Genomic DNA, 12,127 nt, shown 5'->3' with positions numbered 1-12,127 from the left:
ATAATGGTTAAGGTTAGGGTTAATGGCTAGGGAACGAATGTAGTCAATGAGGGGTCCCCACAAGTACAGGGTGACGTGTGTCTGTGTGTGTGTGTGTTGGGGGGGGGGGCTGTGGATCCAGTATTACCTTTGTATCCCTATCCCTTCCCTCTTCAAACTCTTATGTCCCAGGGAAATCATATTTGATGATGAGATATAGGGGTCAATAAAAAAAAGACTTTAAGAACGTCCAAATCATTTAAAATATGAAATTCACTTTTAAAAGTCATACATGTCTTGTGTAATAGAAACATGCTATTGCATATTATGCTGTTGCATATGCTCTGTACAAAGCACATGTTCAGTATTGAAAAAACTTTTCTGCAGGACAAAAGGGAAACAATAGATTTTTTCAACTTAAAAATGCATAATTTCAAATGCCCTATTACAGCACAAAAGCCTGTAAGATTCCTTCAGACATGATATGCCATTATGAAATATGGGCAGTCTTTATTCCTGAATATCTGTGTAGACTTGTCCATTGCAGATTACATCTAAATATGAAATTTAGAGCTTCGTGCATTTATGCAGAGTACCTGCCTTTTACTTACTTTTTTTGGGGGGGGGGCATTTTGGGATCTTGTCAAAACATAGTTGTCAAACATTAAATGGGTTCCTGCTCAAAAGTCCTTGAAACATGGAGAGTTACTTGCAAAGCCAACGCTACTCTCTCAGAATCATAAATCATGCATGCTGCTCTGCTAAGAATATCAACATAGCATTTGCATTTGCTTGTTTTCTATTAGCTATGACAGCAGTGGGCTTCATCCATCATTGATGTTGCTGGAATGACAGATGGATGTCCTGCTTCACATTGAAATAAATGTCATTTTCGGCATTAAAATGTCTTACCAAGTCCTCGTTTGACCTCAGGGTCTTGAGCGCTCGATGACAGAGTATATTCGGGTTTTTTCATTGCGATGTTTATGTTTCGTTGAAATTGTACAATTAGTCGGTTCAGACAATATGACCACTGGAAAAAAAATCCTTCATGCTATCCATTCACAAATTGACATAATTAGTGAGAGGCAGAATGGAGTGGGAGGTCATAGACGAGCTTCAGAAAGACTTTTGTGTTTGTGCTGACAGTCTGCTTGTCTCTGCCACAGACACGTTGGACTCGGCCAGAATGTTTCAGACATGTAGCTGGCAGGACTGTGCCATTTTGCAGAAAGGGAAAACGGAAGAGACACAAAACCTCGCTAGCCATTTTAATCTGCTCAGACCAAAATTCACATTGCCTCAATCCCATGACGTTGATCTCATTGGGTATTTGGGAGGTATATGTGCACCACAAGCAGTATCATTTTTACCTTTACTGTCAAGCCTAATGCATTTTTTTACGACTTGGTGTGACATACAACCTATAAGAGGCCCTACAGAGCACTGCCGCATAATTTGAACCACTCTAGAAATGCCATTGTTGGGTTGTGAATGAGCAGCTTCAAATTTCACTCCTCTGAATTGGAGCAATCTAGCGTGCTGATTCAGCTCCCCAATGGATTCTGTGACAACATGATGAATATTTGGCCCCAGACTGGGCCCAAACTATTCAATACTCCTCTGACAATTCAGTTTTCCTCTCTGGAAATTAGACCTGCATGCAGACTCATTCGTTTACACCAGCATAAGACGTTCCCTGATATTGCGACATTTCATTTCATGGTGGTGGCGTAAATGGTCAATACTGAAAATATTAATAGGAGAGACAACATGAAGAGGTGCCTCTTGGAAAGACTCAGTTTGGAAATATGCTATATGGTCCAGTGAATTTAATGCATGTTCACATACAGTATGTGCTCCAAGACTTCAACTCATAGAGGGGAAGTAAGGTATTTATTTGACCTTATCAACTGTACTCTGTATAGTATAAATCCAAAAAAATAAAAAAAAATATATATATATACAGTGCATCCGGAAAGTATTCACACCCCTTCACTTTCCCCCCATTTTGTTATGTTACAGCCTTATCCCAAAATGGATTAAATTTCCTTTTTTTCCTCATCAATCTACACACAATACCCCATAATGACAAAGTGAAAAAGGTTTTGTAGAAATTTTTGCAAATTTATTAAAAATAAAAAACTGAAATATTGCATGTACATAAGTATTCACACCCTTTGCCATGACACTCAAAATTGAGCTCAGGTTCATCGTGTTTCCACCGATCATCCTTGATGTTTCTACATCTTGATTGGAGTCCACCTGTAGTAAATTCAAGTGATTGGACATGATTTGGAAAGGCACACACCTGTCTATATAAGGTCCCACTGTTGACAGTGCATGTCAGAGCAGAAACCAAGTCAGGAAGTCAAAATAATTGTCCGTGGACCTCCGAGACAGGATTGTATCGAGGCACAGACCTGGGGAAGGGTACAAAAAAATGTCTACAGCTTTGAAGGTCCCGAAGAGCACAGTGGTCTCCATCATTCGTACATGGAAGAAGTTTGGATCCACCAGGACTCTTCATAGAGCTGGCCGCCCAGCCAAACTGTGCAATCAGGGGAGAAAGGCCTTGGTCAGGGAGTTGACCAAGAACCCAATGGTCACTCTGACAGAGCTCCAGCGTTCCTCTGTGGCGATGGGAGAACCTTCCAGAAGGACAACCATCTCTGTAGCACTCCACCAATCAGGCCTTGATGGCAGAGTCGCCAGACGGAAGCCTCTGCTCAGTAAAAGGCACATGACAGCCCGCTTGGAGTTTGCCAGAAAGTACCTAAAGGACTCTCAGACCATCAGAAACAAGATTCTCTGGTCTGATGAAACCAAGATTGAACTCTTTGGCCTGAATGCCAAACGTCACGTCTGGAGGAAACCAGGCACCTCTCATCACCTTGCTAATACCATCCCTACAGTGAAGCATGGCGTTGGCAGCATCATGCTGTGGGGATGTTTTTCAGCGGCAGGAACTGGGAGACTAGTCAGGATCGAGGGAAAGATGAATGGAGCAAAATACAGAGAGATCCTTGATGAAAACCTGCTCCAGAGCGCTCAGGACCTCAGACTGGGGCGAAGGTTTACCTTTCAACACGACAACGACCCTAAGCACACAGCCAAGACAACGAAGGAGTGGCTTCGGGACAAGTCTGTGAATGTCCTTGAGTGGCCCAGCCAGAGCCCAGGCTTGAACCCCATTGAACATCTCTGGAAAGACCTGAAAATAGCTGTGCAGTGACGCTCCCCATCTACCCTTCCAGAGCTCGAGAGGATCTGCAGAGAAGAATGGGAGAAATACCCCAAATATAGGTGTGCCAAGCTTGTAGCTTCATACCCAAGAAGACTTGAGGCTGTAATCGCTGCCAAGGGTGCCTCAACCAAGTACTGAGTAAAGGGTGTGAATACTTACGTACATGCAATATTTCAGGTTTTTATTTTCAATAAATTTGCAAAAATTTCTACAAAACCTTTTTCGCTTTGTCATTATGGGGCATTGTGTGTAGATTGATGAGAAAAAAAGGAATTTAATCCATTTTGGAATAAGGCTGTAACATAACAAAATGTGGGGAAAGTGAAGGGGTGTGAATACTTTCCGGATGCACTGTATATATATATATATCGTGTTAATTAACATTACAAATTTCTTATAGCCTTGAAATGTATGAACAACTCGTACTGTCAGTCCTAAAGGCACACACAGTCCTTATTCTTTTTTTCCCCCTCTTTTTCTCCCCAATTGTACTTGGCCAATTACCCCACTCTTCCAAGCTGTCCCGGTCGCTGCTCTACCCCCTCTGCCGATCCGGGGAGGACTGCAGACTACCACATGCCTCCTCCAATACATGTGGAGTCACCAGCCACTTCTTTTCACCTGACAGTGAGGAGTTTCACAAGGGGGGTGTAGCATGTGGGAGGATCATGCTATTCCCCCCAGTTTCCCCTCCTCAGTGAACAGGCGCCCAGACTGACCAGAAGAGGCGCTAGTGCAGCGACCAGGACACATACCCACAGCTGGCCCCCCCCCACAGACACAGCCAATTGTGTCTGTAGGAATGCCCAACCAAACTGGAGGTAACATGGGGATTCGAACCAGAAATCCCTGTGTTGGTAGGCAGTGGAATAGACTGCTACGCCACCCGGACTTTTACATTTTTAATTATTTTTTTACATTTTTCTTTCATCACCTTATTTTAATTGTTTCATCATAATCCTTGTTTTATCAGCTCTGATTCTCTTAATTTTAATTAAGCTCTTGTGACTTTATCCTGACCGTGTTTTACCTTGTTCTGTGGAGCGGATCTGGCATTATTTCCTATATTTGTATTGCATTTTGTTGTTTAATCTTGACTATGTGCATTATTTTATCTTGTTGTGTAAGGCACCGTGTAATATTGTTTAGAAAGGTGCAATATAAAGTTTATTATTTTATTATATTATTAGCATCACAAACAATAAAAATCAGGGGATAATTCTTTTTCAATTCAGTAAAGGATCATATAAGCAACACAGCGGTAGAGTGATTTTACAATAATAGATTGGATGTTTAAAAAAAGCATAACTGAAAAACAGTTATTGCTCAGCAGAGCGCCTACACAGAGGTTAAGGCAGCTTTCTGACCCTGCATAGGGTTTCTCTAAGAATATGTTATGCAGCTATAGCAGTGGCTGTAATTGTTTGATTGATATGGGACGTACAGCTTGAAGGCTCGAGCAAGTTGAAGTGGCCCTGAGTAGAAAGCAAATAGGGGTTTAAAGTCCTCTGACATTCTCTCTCTCCATTTATCAACGCTTGGCAGCGGTCCATGTTCTCAATCACCTCAAGGTCAACTACTCAGCCACATCATGACGTGTTTTCTGTTATTTATTTATTTATTTTTTAATCAGATAATCTAATATCCAATGACCTTTTGGCCATAATGACAAAGAATTATAAAGTTTTAGGAAGAGAAAATGGGTCAGTGGGCTGAAAGGTTGTTTTTTTGGGGGGGGGTCAACCCACCCATGGGTAAGGTCCACATTAAACTATTAAACTGGTTTAAACCTGATGGGCAGACCAACCCTGAATTTAGAATGAAACATTATTCAAATAGGTGATTAAGACTTATCATGCTAGGAAACTGTTTTCTTTTTGCTTGTTCAAGCTTGTTCAAACAAGCAAGCAAACAAGCTGCTTGCTTGTCTGCTTGCTTTTTGCATTGATCACTGTGAAGAGATTTTACAACGTAAGAAATTTAGTCAACTTGTACATTGATAATGGTAATAACCAATATTTCTACTTGGTTGAAATCTGAATTGAATATGGATTAGCAGTCTTCTAAGTGGAGTGTTCCTTTTTACCGACAAACCATATGAGAAACAAAATGGCAAGAGACAATCCTTCTGGCAGCAGTTTATTTAAGTTTTTGTCTGTAAAAAAAAAAATGGATGCTCAATCTGTATAAGCAGACTTGGCGGGTGCTTCCTGATGTACTTTCAGTTGTGAAATTAAATTTGATAATAGGAGACACATTTGGAGATCACTCTAATAAGAAGTGAAAAGGGTATTTGAAAGGCATTTAAATCCATTAGGGGCCCTTTTTAACTTTAGTCATGAGTCTAATCCTCAAAGACTGAATTTCACATTTGTAACCCTTTTTTCACATTTTGACTTCTAATGCATGGTTTTGTTTTCTATCTGATTGTCCCATCTACAGTACGCTAACACCCTTTCTTTTTTATGTTTTTTTTTAAAGGTAAACAGTAGGATGGTGTCCGGGGAGGCGGGAGGGCACAGCTACCTGGTGGCGTGCTGGCAGCCGATCCTGGTTCTGATGTTGGGCACCGTCCTATCTGGCTCCACCACGGGCTGCCCCTCCCGGTGCGACTGCAATGCTCAAGAGCGCTCGGTTGTGTGCCATCGACGAAGACTGACAGCTCTGCCCGAGGGCATCCCCATTGAGACAAGGCTACTGGACCTTAGCAAGAACCGTCTGAAAAGCCTCGGGCCTGAGGAGTTCATCAATTACCCTCAACTGGAAGAGTTGCAGCTTAACGAAAACACTATCTCATCCATTGAGCCAGGGGCTTTCAGCAACCTCGCCAATCTGCGAACTCTGGGGCTGCGTAACAACCAGCTGAAGCTCATTCAGCTGGGAGTATTCACAGGCCTCAGCAACCTCACACAGCTGGATATTAGTGAGAATAAAATTGTGATTCTCCTGGACTATATGTTCCAAGAACTGTACAACCTGAGGGCTCTGGAGGTTGGTGACAATGACTTAGTCTTTATTTCTCCACGCTCTTTTCATGGACTCAGCAACCTCGAAAGCCTCATCATTGAGAGTTGCAACCTGGCCTCGGTTCCTACTGATGGCCTCAGCCAACTGCATAACCTGTTGTCACTTCGGTTACGCAATCTTAATGTCAGTGTCATTAGGGATTACACCTTCAAGAGGCTGTATCGTCTCAGAGTGTTGGAGATCTCTAATATGCCTGCCCTGGACACCATGACCCCAAAATGCCTGTTTGGACTAAATATAACATCACTGTCTATCACAAGCTGTAATCTTACTGCCATCCCTTACCAAGCCATACGTCACCTGGGACATCTTAGATTTCTTAACCTGTCATTCAATCCCATCCATACTGTGGAAGGGAACCAGCTGTACAATATACAGAAGCTCCAGGCTTTTCATTTGGTTGGTGGGAGATTAACCACTATTGAGCCCTATTCATTCCGAGGCCTGAACCACCTTCGCATCCTAAATGTATCCAGCAATAACTTGAGCACCCTGGAGGAGTCCGTCTTTCACTCGGTAGGGAACCTGGAAACCCTCGCTCTCTATGATAACCCTTTAGCCTGCGACTGTCGTCTGCTCTGGGTGTTCCGCAGAAGGTGGAGGCTAAACTTTAATAGACAGCAGCCTATGTGTGCTTCACCCGAGGGCGTGCAGGGTAAAGAGTTCAAAGACTTCCCTGATATTCTCCCTCCCAAATATTTCATTTGCCAGAAGTCCAAGATTGTAGACTACAGGGTTCAAGAAAGCCATGTAGATGAGGGAACCACAGTCTATTTCACTTGCCAAGCTGAAGGTGATCCGGTCCCGGTTATAATGTGGCTATCCCCTAGAAAGGAGTACATTACTACCAAAACCATGGGGTCAAGACTTACTGTGTCAAATGATGGCACACTGGAGGTGCGATATGCCCAAATCCAGGATAATGGCACTTATCTATGTATTGCTAGCAATGCAGCGGGAAATGACACTAAACCTGCTCACCTCTTTGTGCATAGCTACTCTCCCAACTGGCCCCATCAACCTAACAAAACATTTGCCTTCATTTCCAACCAGCCAAGTGAGGAAGGTGCAAATGTGACCAGGGCCACAGTTCCATTTCCATTTGATGTAAAGACTCTTGTCATTGCCACCACCATGGGATTCATCTCTTTCCTGGGAGTTGTCCTTTTCTGTCTTGTTATCCTTTTTCTCTGGAGTAGGGGAAAAGGGAACGCAAAGTCAAACATAGAGGTTGAATACGTGCCAAGAAAGGAGGAGGTGGATGAGGCTAGTCCGACTGAGGCACCATTGAAGTTCAACATTAAAGTCATGTAAGCTTGCAAACTGTACAGGAGTGGATACCATCCGCTCTTAAATTATGTGCTCATTTCATGAGAAAAACTGCACAGCTGTAAAAGCTTCCTGACACTATATCATATTTTACCTTCAGGGGATGAAATGATGAATTTCAAATATTCAAATATCTGTGATTTTTCTTATCGGCGATAGTCAGTAAGAAAAATAAGCCAGTCCTACAGTGTGCGATCCTTTATGACATCAAAGGGAGTTCGTCCTTGACAGATCTACAGTTTGAACTGTACAGTATGTATTTTTTCTGTATCTTATGTCCTTGTACATTTTGCAATTGCACAAAATTAATGCTTTTAATGGCTATGGGTTTTGAATATATTCAAGTCTAAAGGGTTACATTTTCAGTTCACATGTTTTTTGTGCAGCTTTACCAGAAGAGTTAAATGTACAGGATATTTTGTTGCGTTTAAACCATACGAGTATGCTTACATATGGTCAAAATAACACAGATAAAGCGCAACAAAGTTTGACCATTTAACTGAACAATTTTACAGCTTAAAGAACAGTAGGACTGTCTAAGTCCTGATGTTTTATTATGAAATCTCAGTAAACATGCTATATGTTATCTGATGCCCTTAGTTACACATTGTCCTGCTTTTAGCTGAGCAATGCATCACACTGCTTTGTAACACAGATTTTTATGTCGCATAGGGAATTTATGTTGTCTGATTAATTCTGCAGCAAAGCTCTGAGGATAATGTGTTCATACCTGTTGGGATAGGATGGGAAGATGGAAAGTCTACCAAAATAAATTAAGTTTTATAATACAAGGTTGTTTATTTTATGTTAGTGTACTATGAAGTTTAATGTGGTAAGATAAATGTGTTTTTCATCTCTAAACAGGGATTTCTTGTGCAGCACGCAAACAAGACAATGTTCAGAGATTATTCTGGTTTTTATGGAAGCATATAGGATGCACTACGCTTTTGGTCCCCAGGAGCATACCACATATAGAGAAATTAAACCTGTTCAAAGTAGAAGAACTACAAATTAGGAATAAAAAAAACTACATTCTTATAATAATGCTACCCAATATTATGGTCTAAATACTGTATGGTGACCTGGTGGTAATCCTATACGCTTATTTTACTATTCCAAGATCCTCTGCAGCTATGTATTTGTGTACTGTATGCCAAAGAAGGCAAGTCATTGTAAGACTATGTTATTCTATATCTATGACATTCTTTGAGTTTGTCATCAAAGATGACAAAAAAAGAAGCCTTTTTTATAAGGGCAGCAAATTCTAATAGTTTTACATGGGTATTCACATGGGTATTCAAGTACATAGGGTTTGCTAAGGCTTGACTTACATAATTAAAGTCAATCAGTGTCTACTTTAGAATGTGTCATGGGACTGCTTGACATTTTTATCTATATTCTAGTATGAGGGAAACAACAGTTTTCATAACCTCTGCACACGAGTAAACTTAAATAGGACTATTTTGTAGGTACATTCACAAACGTGACCACCGTGTCCCGTTTGTGGTGGGCAAGAACAGATGACGAAAAACAATGACGTACGTCTCCCGTTAGATCGCCTCTCAACCTTTAAGTTGAATTTCATTGAATTAGCCATTATTAGACTTAGACTGCTTTTGTCATTGCCTTATATGCATGTCTCATACATACAAGAGAACGAAATTACGTTTCACAATGACCTCAGTGCCATATAAAAACAATTAACACACAATAGATAGTAAAACCAAAAAGTGCATTTAAAAACAAGAATTACTTCACAGACCTAAACATCACAAGCACACCTGACACGGACAGTGAGTAAGACGGTCAAAAAAGTCATTTTATGGAAGTCTAAGTGTTCAGGCTGTTGAGGAACCTCACAGCCTGAGGAATGAAAATGTTACATAGTCTGGTGGAGGCAACACGGATGCTCCGGTACCTCCTGCCAGAGGGTAGGAGGGTGAAGTTGATGTGGGAAGGGTGGGTGGGGTCCTTCACGATGCTAAGAGCCTTCCGGGTGCACCGTGCATCAATGATGGCCTGGATGGATGGGAGAGCAGTTCCTATGATCTTTCCAGCTGTCTTCACTATCCACTGCAGGGATTTGCGGTCGGAGGCCTTGCAGTTGCCATGCCAGACAGAGATACAGCTGGTCAGACTGCTCTCTATGGTGCCTCTGTAGAATGTAATGAGGATGGGTGGGGGGAGGGAGACTCGCCTTCTTCAGATGCCACAGGAAGTGAAGATGCTGCTGGGCCTTCTTGGAGAGCGCAGTGATATGTGAGGACCAGGAGAGGTCCTCTGTGATGTGAACTCCCAGGAAATTAACACTGGTGACTCTCTCCACATCCATGCCATTGATGGTCAGAGGGATATGGTGGGCACTGGTCTTTCTAAAGTCAATAATGACCTCCTTAGTTTTTCCTATATTTGGGGAGTGGTTGTTGTTTTTGCACCTTGCAGCCAGTTGATCCACCTCCAATGATTATTCATCGTTGTTCACGTGTGATGATACCGCAGTGGTAGGATGAGACCTACCACTGGTATCATCAGCAAACTTTATAATGAGGTTGGCGGTGGATGAAGCTGTGCAGTCATGAGTCAGTAGGGTGAACAAGAGCGGACTGAGCACACAGCCCTGTGGAGCGCCGGTGGTCAGTGTGATGGTCCTGGAGGTGATCTTGTCAATTTGCACTTACTGTGGCCTCCCCATGAGGAAGTCCAGCACTCAGAATATAATGAGGTTCTATGTAATAACTATAGGAAAGCCCTTTCGGTGGACCATGGTTTGGAGAAGTAACAGATCATTGATTGTAGAGCAGGAACCTGAGCAGGTGGAATATTAAACTAAAGGAAATGCACTATGATAAAGCGTGGTTGAAATGCCTGTAATGCATCAAAACAAAAGGATGCATTTTACTTGGCATTTTGTTTGTATTGATGGTGACATTTTTTGGGTTGATCAATCTCCTGACCTGTGTAATCTGTGAAGAGAGTGCCCCCCAGATTTATTAACAAACGAATTAATGTGTAGTCAGTGTTTTTCAAACATCAGTGGTTCGTGTGACTTTGGAACCAAAGGATTTGTCCTCAACGCATGTTACCCGTTATCGACTCAGCAGCCTCCCAGAAAAAAAAGAAAAAAGCCCAGCCACGTGATGTGAGAGCTGAGCTTTCAGACCCTAGAGAACGGGAATGATGTGGAGGGAATCAAACATCAAAGGCTTGTCTGATCAACATCATTGTCAACAGAGTAGAGTAAATGAAATGTAGCCTGTAAACAAGAGCCAGACTTTGTGCCCATTACTGAAAGGCTCTTTCCCAGAATAACGATGGGCCTTCATAGTCACACTAAGAAAATTGCAGGAGCAAAGACACAGAAAGTTGAATTAGTTCATCTGGACACAACATTTATTGGGAGAAATGTTTCATCACTCATCTAAGTGACCTCTTCCGTCTAAACTGACTGCTGGTATCCCACCCAACAACACAGCGGCATAATGACCGAAACCAATGATTGGTCTCATGCAAATACGCATGAGCATTAACTAGCATTACAGTGGCCATGTGTACTATTCACAGAGGATTGTGGAACGTTTGCAATCACAGCATTGTAAGATGGCGACAGATGTACTCTTAGGCCACGCCCCCTCGGTTCAGGGATGGTTGTTCCCTCTTCACATAGATGGCCTCTAACTCCCCATTCAAACCAGCATTCCTCCCTATCAAGGATGTGCACATCCTCATCCTTGAAAGAGTGGCCACTGGTCTGTAGATGGGTGTAGACTGCGGCGTCCTGGCCTGACGAGGTAGCTCTCATTAGGTTGTTATGCCACTGTATTGTTTATAAGGGTGGGGATACCTGCAGTCAGGTGAGACTGAAGAGGTCACTTAGATGAGTGACGAAACGTTCACTAAACATTGTGTCCAGATGAACTGATTCAACTCTGTGATTTCCTTACCTGGATTATTGAGCATGCATCAAGACAGTCGCAAATACAGTTACAATGGTGGTAAGACAGTGGTTAAAGAAAAAATAATTAAGAATAAAACTAAAACAGGCAAATACAACTAGAATAAAATGAGTTAAATGAGTGCAAAGCCCCTCTGGGGGGGGGGGGGTTTCATGATGTGATTTGAAAGCTAACACTAGATCATGGAAGAAGCAAGACCACCCTTGGACTTTATCCTAGACTTTAGACTTGCCAATATGACTTTATGCCAGAATACCGACTAGGGTTCAGTCCAGCAGAGGCATTCAGTAAAGTTTTAAAACTTTTAAATCAATGCTGAAATTGAGAAAATGCCAGAGTGGAGAAATAAAATAGGGGGGATTAAACACCAATAATGGGTTGTTTTTTGTTTTTGTTTTTGTGATGTGTAGAATGAGAATTAGTCCAAGTACTAAATCTCAGAAACACCAATACACTAATTAGTTTGCACAGGAATGCCAGTACAGAATATATTGGAGTTGGACTTGAGGAAAAGCTCAGAAAAGTAATGGATTACATTAAGTTAGCACTTTATCTTGATACCCAACGCATTTCACGGTGGGGTGGGGGGGGG

General features: G+C 42.1%; 1 protein-coding gene across 1 annotated transcript; it reads left to right on the top strand.

Moving 5' to 3' along the window:
- The first annotated feature begins 5,704 nt into the window (after positions 1-5,704).
- On the top strand, positions 5,705-7,567 carry lingo1b (leucine rich repeat and Ig domain containing 1b). Its single transcript, XM_056279061.1, has one exon. The coding sequence runs from the start codon at positions 5,720-5,722 to the stop codon at positions 7,565-7,567; it is 1,848 nt and encodes a 615-aa protein (XP_056135036.1). The 5' UTR covers positions 5,705-5,719.
- The last annotated feature ends 4,560 nt before the right edge of the window (positions 7,568-12,127 follow it).

The sequence above is a fragment of the Lampris incognitus genome, chromosome 4, assembly GCF_029633865.1.
Source record: "Lampris incognitus isolate fLamInc1 chromosome 4, fLamInc1.hap2, whole genome shotgun sequence".
Taxonomy (NCBI): domain Eukaryota; kingdom Metazoa; phylum Chordata; class Actinopteri; order Lampriformes; family Lampridae; genus Lampris; species Lampris incognitus.
This window is presented reverse-complemented; position numbering and strand designations above follow the sequence as displayed.